Raw genomic sequence first — 20,780 nt, 5'->3', positions numbered from 1 at the left:
AATTTCTGCTGTTGCCCTCTAGAGGCTAAAGCATAAAACTAACTTAGACTACTGCGTCCTCTGGAGGCTAAAGCCTTGAACTAACTTAGACTACTGCTGTCGCCCTCTGGTGGCCAAAGGATTGAACTAATTTTGGCGACTAGTGTCGCCCTCAGGTGGCCAAAGCATTGAACTAATTCTGGCTACTGCTGTCGCCCTCTGGTGGCCAAAGCATTGAACTAATTCTCGCTACCTGTGTCGCCCTCTGGTAGCTAAAGCTTTGAACTAACTCAGAGTTAGTTCAATACTTTGACCACCAGAGGGCGACACTGGTAGCGAGAATTAGTTCAATGCTTTGGCCACCAGAGGGCGACAGCAGTAGCCAGAATTAGTTCAATGCTTTGGCCACCAGAGGGCGACAGCAGTAGCCAGAATTAGTTCAATGCTTTGGCCACCAGAGGGCGACAGCAGTAGCCAGAATTAGTTCAATGCTTTGGCCACCTGAGGGCGACACTAGTCGCCAAAATTAGTTCAATCCTTTGGCCACCAGAGGGCGGCAGCAGTAGTCTAAGTTAGTTCAAGGCTTTAGCCTCCAGAGGACGCAGTAGTCTAGCCAGAATTAGTTCAAGGCTTTGGCCACCAATGGGCGACCATTCTATTCTATGGTTACACGCAAAATATAAAACTGATTGGATTGATTATCAAATCGGCATTACTTTTGTACTTAAATTCTCTCAATTAACATGAATATTTTTATGAAGCATTAATTTTAAATGCAATGTTCACTACAATCAAATGTTGTTTAGAGATTTATTGTAAAAAACTGCCATGTTGATGGATATTTACATATTTATTTTTTCCATTAGGTGAAACTGAATATTCACATATAATTCATAAATCACTCTAGGGAGTGATATTACAACTCCTTTTCTTTGGTAAAATGGAAGGAAAAATGTAACAGAAGCAATCTGTTAATTAAATTAAAAACTCAAGTCATATCAGTGTTTAATGTAAAGAAGGTGTATGTACAAATGAAAATTTAAAAACTAAAAAATGGTTCAGTAGCAATGTTTGTTGAAATATATTTCAGATTTCAAATACATCTAAAATACTCAAAGACTACATCTTCATTCAACAATATCTAATCCACAGTGAATTATCCTCTATACATTGAAAAAAAAAATAAATCTCAAATCGTAGAAAATAATCGTCCTAACATTTACAACTTAATAATTAATATCCATAAATATCTCTCATTTATCAGTTTCCTTTGCTGAATCATTTAAATCTGTCTTGATTAATTTTCCACTATCACCTACAAAAAAAAAAAAATTGTTAACAATGTTCAAGATAAATTTTTATTTCAAAGACTTACTTTCTGAACCTTCTTGTTCTCCTCCAGAGCGACGTCGTTTGCGTGCTGATCTATCTCTTCTAAATACTTTCTGTGGTGCAGGTAGAGGATCCATTCCCAAAACCTGAAATATAAATAAAAGTTTGTAAAAGCGATAATTACATCCTCACAATATAATTTTGTCCAATGCAAATGACTCTTTTGAATTTCAAGATTTAATTAACATTCATTAGACAATATCAAACAGAAAATGAAATTCGATTTTCAAAATGACTCATCAGTCTGAAAATCCTTCATGGAAAAGATAAAGAAATAATTTTATGATGAAAATACTATCTCGGTGAACAAAGTCAGTGCCATTTAGGTCGATGAAACTTGTACAAATTTCAAATATGTGCAACGTCAGTAACGTTTTCCGACAAATTCAACTTTTTCATCACTAAAAATTGAATTCAAAGTTATAAATATTTCAAGTTCCAATGTTAATTTTGCCATTTAAAAAATTAACAATCTTAATTTTTCATTAAAAAAGCAAAATTGTTGATTTTGCAAGGGTCTGGCCAATATGAATATAGGGAACTCATTTTGGAATTCATCTTGCATATACATAAATGAAGAATAGAACACTAATCTACGACTTTCATGGTCTATCGCTTCTCACATTTGATGGCAGCACATTACCCTAACTTTCAGCCTAAATTCTGCTAGTCGTATTCCCTAATTACAATTTTTTATGTTTCTTATATTAAATAACCTTTAAGAGAAATTTTTTGTTGTTTACCCACCTTATAAATTTGCCTGTAGGCAATCAACCTGAGAGCATACTGCGACGAACATGTCAGATCTTCCCTTTGTTGAACAGTCAGAGCAGAAGCTGCATCTGGATTATCTTTCTCGCAAGGGTCACCCAATCCAGGTCCTCCAGGTAATAGAAGGCCGCTGGCAACGGCTTCCATGACTCTTCTTAAAGCATCTCCAGGAGACAGTTGAGCTGATCCGGGTACAGATGAAATAACTTTTTCAGCTAGCAATTCCATAGCCTGAAATAATTCATTTAGACCATGTTGTCATTCTCTAGTGTTCTGAATTAATATATAGGTTTAAAAGTATCTTGTTGATTGAATACATTATTTTCGACTGTCGCACTTTTTTTTTATTTGATATTGAAATGTTCACATAAGCAAAGTAAATTTGTAAGTTATGTGGAGTTTTAGTCGGCAAGACTTTATTTATGGCTTTCTGGAAGAAGAGAAGAAGAAGAAGAAATTGGTAGTTAAGTGTTTTCCAATAAGAGGTTTCATTTTGAATGGCCAGCTATCTGGACATCTTCAGGAAACAACATTACACCATATTTTACATGAAGACTTGGGTCTTAATGTTTGTTGTCAACAAAACAGCGCTACGCACCACACAAGAAAGAAAACTATCGAAATTTTGCAAGAAGTTTCCTGTATGCAGGTTTCTCCAAGAGATGATCACAATTGGCCACCGAGATCTTGTGATTAACGCCTTTAGACCTTAAAGATGGAATTCTTGAAGTTATCGTGGAAAATTTCATGGTGCCACAAATGTAGCCATGATGTATATTTGGCTGATATCGTTTTTCAGCGTTAATGGAATACCCTCCTCTTCAAAATGAAATAAACGTCCATTTAATTCTCTCAAAATATACTTGTTTTTTAATATCAAAATGAAACCGATTGGGAAACCCTTTACCTTAAAACCTCAAGAAATATACTGATTACATTAAAAAAAAAACTAAAACTTACCCAAGAGCTTAATGGCTGCCATGTGGGAACTCTTTGACACAAATCCCTCAAGATACGTATAATAACTACACAGGAGTGTAGACCCAAGGCTCGTGCCTACAAATTCAGATAAATGAGAAATAAGACATTTTACAATTCACAAGACTGATAGGGGCTCTACTATATCAACATAATGCATCTTATTTAATGTGCTACAAACAACAAAAAAAGTTAAATCATAAAATATCTAGCTAAAAATGCACAAACAACAATTTGAAAATTGAATCAACTAAATGTTTTTTAATCGTAGAACCCCTGTTGAACGATGAGACACAAGCTTTTTTCCACAAGATAAATTCATCAATTCCAAGGGAAAATGAAAGAAAATCTATTAACACGTAGAAAAATGAAAATATTGAACGAGCAATGGAAAAAACCTCACATCGTCGATATTGTCAAGTGTCAACTAAATATAGATATATCCGGTTTCTTTTTTCTCTTTTCGTATGCCCAACTGAATGGCGAACTGTCTATATTGTAAAATGTAGTTAAACGCGGAAAGTGCGCACGGTGTGAGAAAAACACAAACCTGGAACCATTTGGTATGTCTGAGGGCTGCCAGCGCCTGGAGACATTTGCCACGTGCTAGAACATCCCGGTCCAACCCGCCGCTCGCAGCTTCTAAGACATCAGAAAAAGGGTGTTTGACCATCGTGCACAAAGCAATCCCGGAGCAATCCGATTCCGAACATACTTTACACTTCAGGAGGAAAAAAATGACTTAATCCACACCCCAAAATGCCCCGTTTATTGTATATGTAAAGTCTTCAAGTATAATTCTGTAATTTTGTGGGTAATCCGCTCATTCTGCTATACCTTGGAGATTTCATAGTTATATTTCAATTTAAATGTTGGTACTCAGAACTCTCCTGTCACGGATTCATCTATCATCTGTCAAATATGTCATACAGAAAACAGTTCTGCCAACCAACATTTTTCAATGCAAAAATCACTATCACTGAGTACTTGTTGTTGAAAGTGATTTCTTACAGTATTCGAATAGATTCGCGATTAGTTCAATTCCACGGAACAGGGTATTTTAGGGGCGGAAACAGCATAACAACAAAAAAAATCTATGGAATTTTTCCTTCGCTGTTCGGTAAAGTATATTCGGAATAGAATTTCCCAGGATTGAAAAGTGCAAACGGTTGATCAAAAATCCTTATACTACACCACCTAGAATCAATACTAAACTTGCACAGTACATAAGATAAGTATTGGACTAAATTACTAAATAAACCGTTAGTGTCGGAGACATAATGAGAGTGAAGATAATAAACCTTACTCTATTTTGATCAAGTAAATCTTCTTCATTTGTTTCATTGTATCAGTATGAACGCTTGAATGCCATGTATTCGATGCCATAAATAACTTCGACTTAGAGAGGAACCCAAAAATAATTTTCAAAACACCCCCAACCCAAAACGACCAATGAATGAAAGTCGAAGTCACTAGTGACATGATAGCGATGCTCACTTCAGCTTCCAGGAAGAATCAAACCATTTGGAAATTCAACATTACTGATACAGAGAAGTCTTGCTTGAATACTGACGACTGAAAAACTAGAAAAGTCCAATATTTATTAATGACGATCAAGGTTTAAGCTGTTCATGTTTCATCATATTGAATGCTGGAAATGTTAAGAGGTATTTTTTTAACGGGTTTCACATAGTTAACACAGGGTATATTTTCATTACATAATTGTTCGCTTCGAATGAAGCCGATTGGGTTCTTCTGATTTTCAACATGTAAAATCGATTAAGTTTTTTTATGTCAGCTTCAATAGACTTCTGCCATTGTTAGCAGAAAAATATTAAATGAAATTGAATTATATTACGATTTTAGATTTTCAGAAGAGTGAAAAATTTCGGTGGAGAATGTGCCAAAGTGTTTAAAAAGCCTTAAGAGTTATTATTTATGAACACTGTTCAGGTTAAAATAATTTTCACAGATTTATTGAAAACATTATCTTAAAAATCGAATAAAAATTCAAGAGGGAACACCACCACGTGACTGCTCAGTTAAAAAACTGATATTTCTACCTACAAATCACCGACCTTTATTGGGTTTTCAAATAATTGTAGTACTGCAATATTTTCCATTTGTAAAAAAAAATGAAACCGGTAACTAATCGTGTTTAGCACAAAAATTGATGTTATCACTCTAAAAATAATTAAAGACGCAAAACTTAAATTTTGATGAAATTAATAAAGACTCATAAAGTACTTTTTTTTTTATGAAAGTTTGACCTATTGTAATATTCCTAACTTTACCTGATAATTCAATGATTCTGGCAACATCCCAGATTATTTTGTACCTCCCCTGGGTAAATGTTGACAGATCACGAGAATGTCACATGGTGGATTTCCCTCTCAAGTCTAATTGAAGCCCAACAATAACAATATATGCAATAAGATGTACAAACTAATCGTTGAAAAATAGAATGGAATACAAAACTTACTACGAGTATAAAATTGTAAAGTTTCAAAAAATCTACCCTTTAAGAAACGAAAGATGCCGGCTATAACAAGAATTAACAAACACGATACTGAAGAACAATCTAAAAATTTCCGGGTTAAAACGACATTTTCGAAAAATAAAAAAAGGCAATGAAATCAGCTTAAACCTATGTAAGACCGCAGTACTGTACTCTGAATATTTGCACCTCACCTTCGACCGTAACCTTAAACTAGATTTACCTTGGTCCCTCATGACGGGGCTAGTCAATTGAACGAGCACGGTTAGATTGTCTCCTGTAACTGTTAAACCTGCCTCGGCAGCGTTAATGGTTACTGTGTAAGCAACCTCTGGCGCGACTTCCTTCAAGAAACCAGGCAACAGTGCGACGACCTTTCTCAGAAGGGTTAGGGTGGGTTTGTCATCACAAAGAACGACCAGTTCGACCTTGTTGTCACCACGCAGCAATAGACCTTTGGCCAAATGACCCACGCGCATTACACCCTTTAGCATCCTGTTTGCGTCGCGGTTCTGTTGGAACGAAAACCTGCAGAAAAATAATCACATGAACCATCAAACATTCAAAAAAGATCGAAATACAAGCATATCAATACTCAAACTTGGGTTATCCATGTCGTGGTCGGGATTTGACAGTCCTGTTTCAATGACATATGTCAAACAGAACTGTCATCCGAAACGTCAATGTTTAGTTGAAGGTTATGATCGTTCATCTACTGCTGAACGTGTGAAAACTTACAAAAATAATGATTATGTAGTGAGTATCCATCGTGTATTACGGGCAGATTATAAAGGGTGTTTTTTTTTTAGAGCTATAGAACTTTTAATTGCAATAAAACAACGATGGATTATTCGATTGACATGAATTTCATTTATCCGCGAGATAATCTTGTGGCATTACATTTTAAATATGATTTCTGGCATATGACCGCCACGGCCGGCTCGGATGTAGTCCAATCTGGACGTCCAATTTTCGATGACTTTTTCCAACATTTGTGGCCGTATATCGGCAATAACACGGCTAATGTTGTTTTCCAAATGGTCAAGGGTTTGTGGCTTAGCCGCATAGACCAATGACTTTACATAGCCCCACAGAAAGTAGTCTAGCGGTGTTAAATCACAAGATCTTGGAGGCCAATTCACAAGTCCAAAACGTGAAATTAGGCGGTCACCAAACGTGTCTTTCAATAAATCGATTGTGGCACGGGCTGTGTGACATGTTGCGCCGTCTTGTTGGAACCACAGCTCCTGGACATCATGGTTGTTCAATTCAGGAATGAAAAAGTTAGTAATCATGGCTCTATACCGATCACCATTGACTGTAACGTTCTGGCCATCATCGTTTTTGAAGAAGAACGGACCAATGATTCCACCAGCCCATAAAGCGCACCAAAAGTCAGTTTTTCTGGATGTAACGGTGTTCCGACATACACTTGAGGATTAGCTTCACTCCAAATGCGGCAGTTTTGTTTGTTGACGTAGCCATTCAACCAGAAGTGCACTTCATCGCTAAACAAAATAAAATGGACGTAGTGCGCGATACGTATTCCGCACAGAACCATTATTTTCGAAATAAAATTGCACTATTTGCAAGCGTTTTCAAGGCGTGAGTCTATTCACGATGAACTGCCAAACCAAACTGAGAATAAATCACTTGACAACTGTTAAATCGGTCGCCATCTTGAACAGTAATGCCAACTTAAAGTTATATACCTCGAAAAAAAAAAAACACCCTATAGCAGTAATATAATGGAATAAATTATATGCCTATAGCACTTCTACCAGTTTCGAGACGCCATTGCCGTTTATAAACTCATCAGGTTAAATCTGATTTTTAGTTATTCTCGTTTAGCTTCGAGAGTAAGGTGACCCTCTTCAAAATTAATCACTGGCCTTTCCAAAAAAGTTATGATAGCAATTTCGACTGATCATGAATAGGAACCCCACCAGAAGAGAAATTCCGGATTTAATAATTATTTCAGCGAAAAAAAAAAAAAAACTTACAACTGATTATCACGGCCGTCTTCTTTCTGTTGAGTGTCTGCAGATTTGGTGTCCACCTCGATTTTGACGCCTTCAGTTTTCACAGTTGTAGAATCGTTTGGTTTGTCTTCGGCCAACTGATCACTCACCATCTTGAGGGCCCTTTCGGTGTGAGAGACGATCCGTTGAATGGCTTGTAGTTCTTCTTCTTTCGGGTAAATTTCAGTGTGTCTGGCCATCACGTGCCTGTCATCGCTCGATTCGGCTCTTCTCATCGGTATGCCCTTGAAAATATATCATTACGTTACATTAAGTAATAGACAGTGAAAGTAGAATAACCGTCTTTTAATATATTTCTTAAGCTTTTAAAATGTGGGAGTTCGTGGAGATGCATCTTGCTCACACTATGAATAAACAAATGTTTAATTGAAATTCATTCTTATGATGATAAAAATGTACACCTAGTTCCGAACTTAGGGTGAATTTCATTCAAACTCCGTATATAATTTATTGTTCGATTATTTCTTTCAGATCCATTTTTACAATATTATCATAATAGTATATGTTAGACTTGACATTATCTGGGTTAACCCAGATATGCCTAATGTACTACATATAGTACACCGCTAACAAGTCTCGTCCTGCAGATGGTACAATGTTTATATTACTAATATAAGCATCCATCCCTTCAGTACGAACCCACCTATCGTTAGATAAACACCTCGTTCGGATTCATTAGATATTAGTGCGCTATTCGTGTGTTTGAAGTTGGTGATTTCCACACGATGGCTGACTTTGGGATCCGTTTCGCAAGGTATGTAAATTTCATATATAATTTTTTGAATTATGTGGAAGTTATCGTTGGTTTTGTAAAGTTAAATAATTATTGTATCCCATGAAATCGACATCCAATCCAAAAAAATTGAACTTTTTTTCGTATAGGAGGTTATATTTTGGTGTACTACATATAGGACATTAGGATAATAGGTAGCTATCAATGTATTTTTATTACGGAGGGTTTTCACTGAACGAAGCTCTGGCTATGTGGGAAGATAGTCCTGAAGTGGCAGCAGATGTAGATGAAATAATTTTGATGCCTCCGGAAAGAGAATTTTTTCGCAACTGGAACTGTGAGAGAGAATAGACTGCCAGGAAATACATTGATGAATTCCAAAAATCTCAAAAAAGAAGAAATACGTGGGACATTTGATTACCAAAAAATATCGAATCAGAACATCATAGCAGTGAAGTGGAATGACAACAGCATCGTTACAATATGTTCTAATTATGCCGGAGCGGAACCACTTCATGTAGTCAAGAGATACTCTCGGAGAGAAAAAAAAAATATTCAGGTAAAGTTTTTCTATGATTAGCTATCATCGTATAATTTGATAATTTTTCCAGGTTATGCAACCACATCTGATAAATATATGCAACTCAAACATGGGTGGCGTAGATCGTTCCGACCAAAATATTAGTTTGTATCGAATTTCGCTGAGAGGGAAAAAATGGTATTTTCCTCTAATATCACACTGCATTGATATGTGCGTCCAAAATGCATGGCAGTTGCACAAGAAGGAGGGAGGGAACTTCGACCAGCTGAACTTCAGGAGAAGGATTGCCATCCTATTACTTACCCAAAACAAGAAGGAATACACTTTCCAACAAGGTCATTCAAGTAAAAATTCACCACAGATGGAATTACGCTATGACCGGTTGGACCATATTGTCTCCCCACAAGACAAGCAGACACGTTGTGGATATTGCCATCAAAAAACAACTACAAGATGCTTGAAATGTGATGTAGGGGTTCATGTAAAATGTTTTTATGATTTTCACACACAATCGAGATCGTGATCGTAATAGTAGTGGAACTGCCTAATGTCCTATATATAGGACGGGCTTATTTTTGTACGTAGAGTGAAAAAACTTCTATTTTTTATACTTGTTATCATTTCTTGTCACCCAAAGACCCAAAATTCTTAAAAAAAAATTTTTCAAGTCTGCGAAATAACCTATAGGCATATCTGGGTTAACATATTGAAGAATGGGCTCCAATTCCAATTCGAACGCATGATTGTTGGAATTGCCTTCTTCAACGAGTATTAGACGATATTTTCTCTATTTCAGTCAAATTTTGTGAAATATTGTCGAAATTCAATGAAAAATTCAGATTATATATCCTAGTGACTTTTGTATTGAATCTTGGCAGTTGGTGTGACTGTTACGAAAATTGACAGATTACGGAATTTAAATATGAATCGTACGTTTTGAATTTTGAAATAATTTACTAATACGCATTAAATTCGTGGATTATGTCTGATGAAATCGATTTGACACCACCAGAATTAAGAGAAATTGAGAATAATGTTGCAAATCATTTCACTTAATCGAAATTATATTATATTGACAATTGTTGACGTTTGTTTGAAATTTGATAGGATCGGAAGTCAGTATAGACAACCACAAAACGAAAAATATAACTGAAAACGATGCTCTAATGAGTTCATTACAGCACTGTTTTTAGAACTGTAATGAACTCATTACGATACTGAAATAGAGAAACTAAATTTTAATATACATATTTTATTGAATCATTCATTTCAGACTTTGAAACAGTTTTATAAAACTGGTACCAAGTATAACAAATATAAAAATATTAAAAAAATAAACAAATCAATTGTTGGAAGAGTGAAATTATAGTTAGTCCAAATAATGGAACCATCTATATTGGATTTTCAACCTTTTTTTTATTGCATGCTCCTTTGTCACACATGTCTTTGAAACATACGTGGGGTTTCTGAGATGCAGAAATTTGCGAATCGGACAAACAAAAAAGTACTTACGGGAGGTGGCGCTCCACCTGGGTAGACTCTTCCTCTGGGGAAGGGCATGTTTCCGTGTCCATACATTACCATGTATTCCTCTTCGTAACGCCTACGGTCTTCCCAATACATCCTATCTTCTTCGTCGCCTTGCATATTGTTATAATGACGTCTCGTCCACATTTCTTCTCTTATAGCCTAAATGGAGGAATAAACAGTTTAGCAAAATTTTGAAGAAGTTTCCGCCAATGTAGGGACACTAAAAAATTGGTAATTTAATATAACAATCAAACTACAGAATAAACAAGAAAATACAAAAAAATCCGATAGTGTACTACAATTATTTTTGAAATGTTTATGTAACTTAAACAGGGTGTTATCATATCCAGTGATAAAGATCAATTTTTCACCATTTTTAGAATTTTTTTTCATGTGTTGCAAATTGCCAACCCCTTTCACATTTTCATTCGAATCTTTTTTCCAAAACTAATAGTTCTTTGTTGAAAAATCTTTTGACGACCATATCTTTCGTTTTTTTCTTTATATACATCAACATATATAAAAAAAGGTATAAATGAAAAGAATATCTTCAGCCTTATAAAGGGTGTTTTTTTCAGAGCTATAGAAATTTAAATTGCAATAAAACAACAATGGATTATTCGATTGACATGAATTTTATTTATCCGCAAGATAATCTTGTGGCATTACATTTTCGAAAAGATTTCTGGCATATGACCGCCACGGCTGGCTCGGATGTAGTCCAATCTGGAAGTCCAATTTTCGATGACTTTTTCCAACATTTGTGGCCGTATATCGGCAATTACACGGCGAATGTTGTCTTCCAAATGGTCAAGAGTTTGTGGCTTATCCGCATAGGCTAATGCTTTACATAGCCCCACAGAAAGTAGTCTAGCAGTGTCAAATCACAAGATCTTGGAGGCCAATTCACAGGTCCAAAACGTGAAATTAGGCGGTCACCAAACGTGTCTTTCAATAAATCGATTGTGGCACGAGCTGTGTGACATGTTGCGCCGTCTTGTTGGAACCACAGCTCCTGGACATCATGGTTGTTCAATTCAGGAATGAAAAAGTTAGTAATCATGGCTCTATACCGATCACCATTGACTGTAACGTTCTGGCCATCATCGTTTTTGAAGAAGTACGGACCAATGATTCCACCAGCCCATAAAGCGCACCAAACAGTCAGTTTTTCTGGATGTAACGGTGTTTCAACATACACTTGAGGATTAGCTTCACTCCAAATGCGGCAGTTTTGTTTGTTGACGTAGCCATTCAACCAGAAGTGCGCTTCATCGCTAATAGACGTAGTGAGCGATATGTATTCCGCACAGAATCATTATTTTCGAAATAAAATTGCACTATTTGCAAGCGTTGTTCAGGCGTGAGTCTATTCATGATAAATTGCCAAACCAAATTGAGAATAAATCACTTGACAGCTGTTCAATCAGTCGCCACCTTGAAGAGTAATGCCAACTTAAAGTTTTATACCTCGAAAAAAAAAAAGCACCCTATAGAATAGCCTGCCGATTGAGAATTTAATCACTATAGAACGTTTCTTGGAAGCGGATCCCGCGTTGTGCGTACGCAAATTTCACAAAAATGAAACTACAATGCCAAGAAATTCCCAATATTCGAGATTCTTGCCAAATTTTATGTTTCGTTAAGCATTCTGGTTCAATCTAGACATATCACTATAAAATGGTCATCATTTTCACTTTATTTGATCAACACCCTGTATTGTATTGAATACGGTAGTTTAAAATTTGATTTATTGCTGTGCAATGGTAAGGGTACTTACCATCACAAATACAGTAGTATTTGTGATAAAAAATTTATGTTCAAGTTTGCAAAACCCAAAATACTAGTTGCTCAAATAACTCTGGGGTGAATTAACTTGTTTATTATATAACGACAAATAAAAATTCAATTAAGATTATTCTCTTCAGTGAATGGAACATTTGTCGTACAAAAAAATAGATAATAAAACCAATGGACTTGCTAAAGTTAGTATTCTTGTAGTTTTTTCACGATATTTCACATGCAAATATACTATAAAAATGAATAAAAGAAATCAAACAGTTCTACTTAACACATAGACAAGAAAACAAATACGACAACTTATCGAGAGATCTGTTAGACCAAAAAAATTGAATGTTCATTAACTTACGATTCTACGTGCCTTTTCTTCTTGAATTCTTCTTTGTTTCAAAGAGGGCTTCACATCGACAACAAGCTGGGGATCCACTTTCTTTTTGTACTGCAGTCTATGACGTCTGCCCTTCATGTGCATCTCTTTGGCATTGGGGTCATTGAAACGGCATTCGCAAAGTTTGCAATTGAAGCTGATCACCTGCTGACAAATAGGATTGAATAGATTTCAGTTCCCTGAAAAAACGATCCGAGTGTCTGAATCCTTTTTGTAAGCAACTGTCCTGTATACTCACGCGGACTTTGAATGAAAAAGAAAGGACGGCACTTGGAGGGCATATAAAGTTACGATTTTTGTCAATTTAGCAATTAATTGGCGCAAGAGAATTATTTCATAAAGGGTTTACATCAAAAACTGGATGGAAGAAATAATATTCTATCTTGTTGACCAATTCTAGATACTCTCAACATAGCAGTATTTTTGTATCTGATCGTCCTTTGGTTATACCGTATCATGAACTAGCTAACCATACACATGAAAAGACATTGCTGTTCCCACTACGAGCACACTGTTGCCACATCGAAAGGTGACAAAGCCGGCTTATTTGTGTGGGGTAACTACAATAGGCTATTTGACAGTATACAAATATTGTCCCATTCATTGATATCCTCGTAGATTAGGCTTCTAAGAACAAAAACATCCATTTGATACAGGGTGTTCCTAAATTGGAGGTACAAATGAAAAAGACAGATTCCTTGGATCATTTTCAGAAAAAAGTCCTATAAACATGGGCCTGAAAACACTTTGTTTTCGAGATACAGGGTGGTTGTAAAGTTTGATTTTTTTTTGCAAGTTTTTCTTCTCATAACACCTTGTGATGTTCTTACCAGGTACCAGTCTTATCGTTCATGCAGGGTGAAATAAGACACACACTCAAGGGAGTAACAGATGAGGTTTATTCATAGTATCACCAACTTTTACATTACACGAGATACACAAGTTATCGTGTGAAGAAACAATAATAACGAATCTAGAAGTCTCTAGCACATTTCTTATGGAACTGCCTATATCGGCTTATATGCATATTTATATATGAGAATATAGTTTACAAATTATCATCGACGACATAGTAACAAATCATTGGTAATTCAACAATGAATTCCAATAGTAGCTACCTTGCGGAAATATCGCTACTGAAATTGATATTGGAATTTGACCTACATTACAACCTTCCCTTTGCAAGATATTTAACTTAAATTTGTCAAAGATCTTCCAGTTTGAAGTTTCCATTAGGCGAGATGCTAATTTTGGTTGCAAATCTACATGATGATATATCTTCTGGAGCAGTGCCCGCTTCTGTCCTTCAGAACTTTCTTCTGATGGACAACTGTTAGTTTAGAAAAATGTAAAATGAAACTACGGTCCAGTACTACACTTTTTGATTACTTGTAAAAGAGTTCTGTTGTATCTGCTACTGATTTTAGGAGAAAAATTTCAAACAATTCCCTAGTAATTTTAAGGAAAATCGAAATTATTATGAAGATCCAATAAATAAGCTGTGATGTATAAATTAATTGTAACTTTTGGTACTTATTTACCCAATCCCTAGCGAAGATTAATAAAGATTCGATAAACTGGTATAATCAACACAAAAAAGGATGACTACAAGTAACACCCCGTGTGTATCTCCAAAACAAAGTGTTTATAGGACTTTTTTTCTTAAAATCATCTTACAAATCTTTCATTTTCTTTGTACTTTGTACAATTTAGAAATACCCTGTATAAAATAAAATCTTTAAGAGCTTAAGATGCAAAATATTTTTCTTCCTGAAACGATTTAAAATGTTCAAATCAAAGGGGGTTCAACTGACCTTTCCATCCTCGCTCTTGATCTCCTCAATGTAGTCCTGACCTACTGGTTGAATATCCGGTTCCGGGACTTCCTCTGCCTCTTGGTCGTCTTTATTTTCACCATTACCTGCGGGCATGCCCAGACCGCCTGATTGCACAAAGTTTATCTTTGGAGCAGTTGTGGCAGACTTACGAGCACCTCCTATTACCTCTGGCTCTTGGGGGGGTATGGGCTTTCCCAGTTTCGTATGCAGCAACACAACCTTCTGATGTTTGGCACCTCTGATGTGGGCAGCATAAGCATCGTTTCCTGGAGAACGATAATAACGTTTAATTCAATATCTGAATAATGTTGATGAAGTAAAATTCAGTAGAGAGACTGACAGTCGACAGTTCCACCTAATCCCTAACTTAAAAAAAAAGAAAAACGTGGAAATTTATCAAAGGTACACATAAAACAATATATGAACCCTTAAAACTTTTCGTCAGGAAAGAATAATACTGAATTCATAATCATGAATCATCAAGTTCAAATGTTAATTTTGCTGTGAATAAAAAATTGATTAAATAATTTTTTTTTAAGAAAAAGCAAAATTTTTAATATTGCAAGGGTCTGGCCAATATGAATATAGGGAACTCATTTTGGAATTCATCTTGCATATCACTGACAAAGTTCATAGATGATAATCAATAATATCAAGCATTTTTTACTGAACATACAGTTTTTGTGAAAATAAATGTATTATTATGGAAATATGAGTAACTAATTCTGGCCCATATTACTGAAAATCATATAATTTGTTCTATAATTTTAATTATAATGTATTTGAAAAATGTCGATTTTGCAAAATAAAGATCATTTATATAGAATAATCTTTTTCATTAATAGCAACAATCATATAATTTTGCAAGGGTCTGGCCAACAAAAACATGTGAGCTCATGTTGGAATTCATCTTGCAAACAAAGATGTAATCATTTGACACTAGATTCCTCAGAAAAAAATTTAATAGAAATTTTTTAGTAATGGCATAACATACAGTTTTTGTGAAATTGAATGTATTATTATGGAAATATGAGTAACTAATTCTGGCCCATATTACTGAAAATTATATAATTTGTTCTATAATTTTAATTATAATGTACTTGAAAAATGTCGATTTTGCAAAATAAAGATCATTTATATAGAATAATCTTTTTCATTAATAGCAACAATCATATAATTTCGCAAGGGTCTGGCCAACAAAAACATGTGAGCTCATGTTGGAATTCATCTTGCAAACACAGATGTAGTAATTTGACACTAGATTCCTCAGAAAAAAATTTAATACAAATTTGTTAGTAATGGCACATCAGAAAGTTTGGGGATTCCTAGTTGAGAGCAAAAATTCAAATATGTATCGAACATTGAGTGCGCCATGGCTAGTTCCCACCATATTTGATAAATTCACGATTGTGGAACCCTTTTTTTCTTTGTTACTTATCCATTTGGATTCATTTAATGATTCCACAAGAAAATTGTGTAATAAACAAAGAATATATCTTACCAGTACAAGTCACGTCACATAACTGACATCTGAGTGAATTTCCTGCTCGATTTTGACTTGTCACGGCAACTGATGCAGTCATTTTTGTGGCAGCTTCACGTTTCTTGTGCTTCTGACCTTCCAAGTGTTCACGATAAGTTTGTGGTCCTGCGCAACTGTAAAAAAGCATTAGTTTCGAATGTTATAAACGCAATCTGAAGAGAAATGAATGAAAAATTTCCTAGAATAAAATTGTCAATTTTGCCTCGTCGAAATATCCACAACTGTTAACATTCCAATTGAAGAAGCAAAACTATTTTCTTTCGCAAGGGTCTGGCCAACATGAACACAAGAAACTCAAGTTGGAATTCATCTTGCATTAAAATTTGGAATTAATTTTTTTTTTATTTACAACATTGTCAATTTTCTGAACCATCGCATCTGAATCTAAAACCAACCTAGGAAATTTGGCTAAGTTTAACACTTTTGACGTCTGGATAAACAGATATAATTGAAACAGATAAGTTTAATCTAATTGATACAATCCCGCTTCAAAACCAGGAAATTAGTGTGCATTTTTGGAGCATCGAATAAAAACTTAAACATGATTTTCTTATTGGGTGCATAAAACTGTGAATTGATCATTTGGTTATGAAACGAATCTACAAACATTTCAGTCTTTTCACGAAAATCTTTAAGACGAAATTTAGTTGACTCTGAAGATTATCGAATATCAAACGTTGACAGTATTGTTACCATAGCACGCTATAATATATCGTTACGTTATCAAATAAACAAGTATAGTATATCCAAAGTCACTTGGAGGAAACTGAATTTTTCAATTATACAAGAGTTGTCCAAGTTTCCAGAAATTCCTTTGGGGCCTGTGTATTTATTGCCTAACAATACTTTCAAATAAAACCCGGTATTTAGCGGACCGCGGTATCCACTTCAAAGGAACATTTATGGCCGAGCGTTTTAATAGACTAGTTCAAGTGTCTTTAGATATACTATACTAGGTGTGTTTGTTGCCTACCTTATCTTACACACGTCGCAATAGTGTAGTTGCTGTGGTTTGGGCGGGGCCTTCATGCGCATGTTTTTGATACCACCGGCTCCTCCCTTCTTATAACCTTGCCATCCAACTGCCTTCTGCTGATTGGCTGCAGCACCGGTCTGTTGTGCAACGTACATGGTAGCTGCAGAATAAAGAGCCGCGTCGTATCCTGAATATGTCGTCGAATTAGCTTCTAGGACAAAGGATATGGCAACGTACAAATATGTTTGTTAGTCTTGTGGCAGCCAGGAAATAACGGGATATGGTGGTGGAATACAATTTCGATCAATTATGAATTAAATCGCTTCTACTGAAACCCGTATGAATTATACTTGATGGAGGTTAGAGGGTTCAAATAAAAAATAAAATCCAAATCGCTTATTCACTCTTGAAATTATAGAAAAATTTTCGTAATATATAAAAACGACAGTGCCAACAGTTTAAAATTATCAGGTATTTTGATAAATCTATAATGTTATCAAAGCAACTAGTTTCGTCAAGAAATAATTTTACGTCAAATATACAATAGGCTATGTGACAGATTTATAAAATATACCAAAGCCTTTGTTTTCATTATTGGTTCAAATATTATCTGTTGAATCATTTTGATGCATGAAATTTAATTATTGTTATTATTTAATAGTATTAATTTCAATGTGGAGAGTACTTTGATGCATCACATATATTACTCAAAGCAATTTAAGTTTGATTGTAGAAAATGTCGAAATTATCAGCAAAACTCATGACTCAAAGGAACAGAAACGCATATGATACTTCTGTTTACTTCGAACTGACATCATCGCAAATTCGTCCAATCCAGATTGTATAGATCTTTTCGTTACTACCATTGATCAAACTAATATATATCGTTCCTTAAATTCTTATCTATGAGGATGTTGAGAAATAGGACAACATTATTTATACTGTCAAGCAGCCTATTTCATTATTCCAACCACCATCAAATATTAGTTTTTGAGTTGCAACAACATAAGATTCTTTGAGCGTTCATTATTACGTTACCCTTCTATTTCAGATAAAAAGAAATTGGAGTTCTCGATCATCAACTTTCAGAGGGAAAGAGGGGGATATCAACAAAAATCAGATAACCTACGTTTTGCTTGTGTAGTTGGCTGGGCCGCTATTGTGGTTTGAGCCGAGTAAGTGGCCTGGTAACCTGCAGGATTCGCTTGGTAGGATCCGGTGTATTGAGCAGGTTTAGCAGCGACAGCAGTCTGAAAAATGAAGTTTTCAATCAGCCCAAAGACGACTGTGGCCGGTGTAATGGTGTTTAATCGAAAAACGGTTTGATTCTGAAGGATATTTTTGTTGCAAAAATGAACTTACGGCTGCCTGTGCTTGAGGTTGAGCAGTTGCAGGCCTCTGCGTATAAGTAGTAGCATATGTTGCAGTTTTTGCTGCGGCAGTCTGATCGTAACCTATTGGAAAATTTTTGCTTTAATTTATTTCAAACTAGATGGACTTATGGAGACGACTTAAATAAGAATTTTCAATTCTGTTATCTCCCAAGTTGTTGTAACTCAAAAACTAATTATTGAAGGTTACTATTTCTACCTGTAATAACTACTGGTACGTGTTTACTTCATGTTATCATGAAGCTTCAAATCGTTTTGAAAGGGAATGTGTAGGGATAGAAGGAGCCCCTTGAAAATTTAATCATTAGGTAACAAGAAAGTAAAGTTAGTTTTCGATTCAGGGGGACGACAAACATATCCTCGAATAAATCCTTTGTCCTTGAGAGCACCTTCAGCTGTTTCGGTGACACAACACACAACATAACATCCTAAAGACTTACCTTCCACAGCAATTTTTGTCATAAATTATTAAGTGAAAAGTCAACAAATTTCTCAGATTTCAAGCAAACATTGACAAAAATAATTGTTGAAGGTAATAAGGAATAAATCAACTACAATAATCATCTATCAATGACAATATAGAGGAAACAATTTAATTAATCCAATGGGGCTCAATTCCAGAAATTAAATATAATCGAGAAAAATTCTCGTTTTATACATATGAGGTTAAAAATCTGAGAAGATAGATCTCAACAAGAAATTTTCAGTGCTTAACAACAAAATTAAAGATTCTATGAAAAAAAAAAATGATTGAGGTTTATATTATTTGTATCTTAGTCAAGTGATTTTTTTCAGTGCCTTGTGAATTCTAAAATTGATCAACTTCAATTCATCATCATAAATTGGAACTTTTGTTAGTGAAATGGCAAATATAATTCCTCTATATAAAACTTGACAGCTGACTGTGTACTTCCTGTTAAATTTTCTAATGATACAATGATTTCAAAGGAAAAAATAGTCTTTCAACTGATTATCATGGTTTCAGAATTTAAAATGATGCAAAATCTATTCTTTCAAGGTATTTTGAAATATCCAAACTGATTACGTAGTAACTTCTATAATCTTAAAAAATCAGAGCTCAAAGTTCTTGAAAAGTATTGAAATTATGATTTAATTTTGATAAAAGAATAATCATTTTAAGAAAGATTCAATAATCGTTTTAATACAAAAAAGTAAAAATATTTCACTATGAATGGTAAATTCAATTTCTAGTACTAGAAATGCACTATAAAAAAATATTAAATCATAAAAATCTCAATTGGTGCATTCACAGAAGATCTCTGAAAATAACTACATACTTCTAGTCGTTGTTTCTAGTTCTATTGAATTTCGAAGTACTCAATTTTCATATTGTATTATTATATCTAATCTTACCGTAACCGTATTCATACGCTGGTGTTGCACCTGTGCTTACAGCTGCGTAAGTGGCACCAGGGGCAGCAGCAGCTGCAGCAGCCTGGTAAGCCGCTGTGTCATAACCTGCTGGTCTCTGAGTACCATAGGTGGCTGCTGCAGCAGCTGTAGCAGGAGCAGCTACAGCATATCCTGCCTGACTGGCAGCCTGGTATGCAGCACCTGTAGCTTGGGCACTGTAAGAGACAAGTAACAATAATTATAACTCATAAATCAATAGTTTCATATTATGAGGAAAAGTTTAAATTAACCTGTACTTTAATCACAGCGAAGTCAAAGTCAAATGTTGTATAAAAACTCTAACAGGTTATACATTCTAAACATATTTAGAAGAGATACATGAGAATGGAAAATTTCGGATTACCTGTGCACGAACAGTCAAGGAGCCAAATTCGAATATAATCAACATAGACAATTATTAATCTCCGATAAAAATGATACCGAAACTTATTGAAAATAATTGCATGGCAGCTTAAGAAAACTTGCACGCCCAAGAATAGCAAAATTTACTATTGATCGTACAAACAAAATGCCGGCGCCATTATTCAAGGACGCCGGTTGTGCAAATAACTTCAACACATGAACATTCATCGAAACATTGTTAACGTTATTAGAATCTGTCCTCGGTTTAATAAATGTTTTAAATAAGAGATAATATAATTGATTCTTTACCTATATTGGGTTCCACCATGTGTAAATCCAAAATAATTATTCGTGGCCATCTTACAACACTATTTCACTGACAGTTGCATGGAACGAGAAATGACGCCAAGTGACTCAAATACACACTACACGTTCCCGGAAATAACTAAAAATTTGGGCGGTTAATTTGAAAAAGACCATAGATAATGGTGTTGTCTAATGAACATAAACTACGAGGCAATTCATATTCTTCATTATTGGAAACTATCATTATTATTCATCTAATCATTCGTGAATATAAAAAATTTATAGTATTTTTTCGTACT

At 34.9% G+C, this 20,780-nt stretch overlaps 2 protein-coding genes across 19 annotated transcripts; one reads left to right on the top strand and one right to left on the bottom strand.

Annotated features, from left to right (window-relative positions):
- Positions 1-967: 967 nt before the first annotated feature.
- Positions 968-20,633, bottom strand: LOC123676450 (zinc finger RNA-binding protein). Of its 18 annotated transcripts, none has more exons than XM_045612340.1 (17): positions 20,485-20,633; positions 19,774-19,988; positions 18,371-18,462; positions 18,138-18,258; positions 17,006-17,219; positions 15,991-16,145; positions 14,639-14,755; positions 14,466-14,572; positions 12,613-12,798; positions 10,446-10,622; positions 7,621-7,883; positions 5,841-6,145; positions 3,671-3,762; positions 3,103-3,198; positions 2,119-2,373; positions 1,355-1,457; positions 968-1,294 (listed from the first exon to the last, which is right to left on the bottom strand). In XM_045612340.1, the coding sequence occupies exons 1-17, from the start codon at positions 20,532-20,534 to the stop codon at positions 1,233-1,235; spliced, it is 2,610 nt and encodes an 869-aa protein (XP_045468296.1). In that variant the 5' UTR covers positions 20,535-20,633; the 3' UTR covers positions 968-1,232. The 18 variants fall into 18 exon arrangements, with proteins under 18 accessions (XP_045468296.1, XP_045468298.1, XP_045468299.1 ...); XM_045612342.1 differs by having other exon boundaries at positions 12,613-12,795; XM_045612343.1 differs by having other exon boundaries at positions 12,613-12,795; positions 17,006-17,195.
- On the top strand, positions 8,191-9,632 carry LOC123676452 (piggyBac transposable element-derived protein 3-like). Its single transcript, XM_045612350.1, has 2 exons — positions 8,191-8,951; positions 9,004-9,632. Exons 1-2 carry the CDS (start codon positions 8,763-8,765, stop codon positions 9,454-9,456), a joined length of 642 nt encoding a protein of 213 aa, XP_045468306.1. The 5' UTR covers positions 8,191-8,762; the 3' UTR covers positions 9,457-9,632.
- Positions 20,634-20,780: the final 147 nt, after the last annotated feature.

The sequence above is a fragment of the Harmonia axyridis genome, chromosome 3, assembly GCF_914767665.1.
Source record: "Harmonia axyridis chromosome 3, icHarAxyr1.1, whole genome shotgun sequence".
Taxonomy (NCBI): domain Eukaryota; kingdom Metazoa; phylum Arthropoda; class Insecta; order Coleoptera; family Coccinellidae; genus Harmonia; species Harmonia axyridis.
This window is presented reverse-complemented; position numbering and strand designations above follow the sequence as displayed.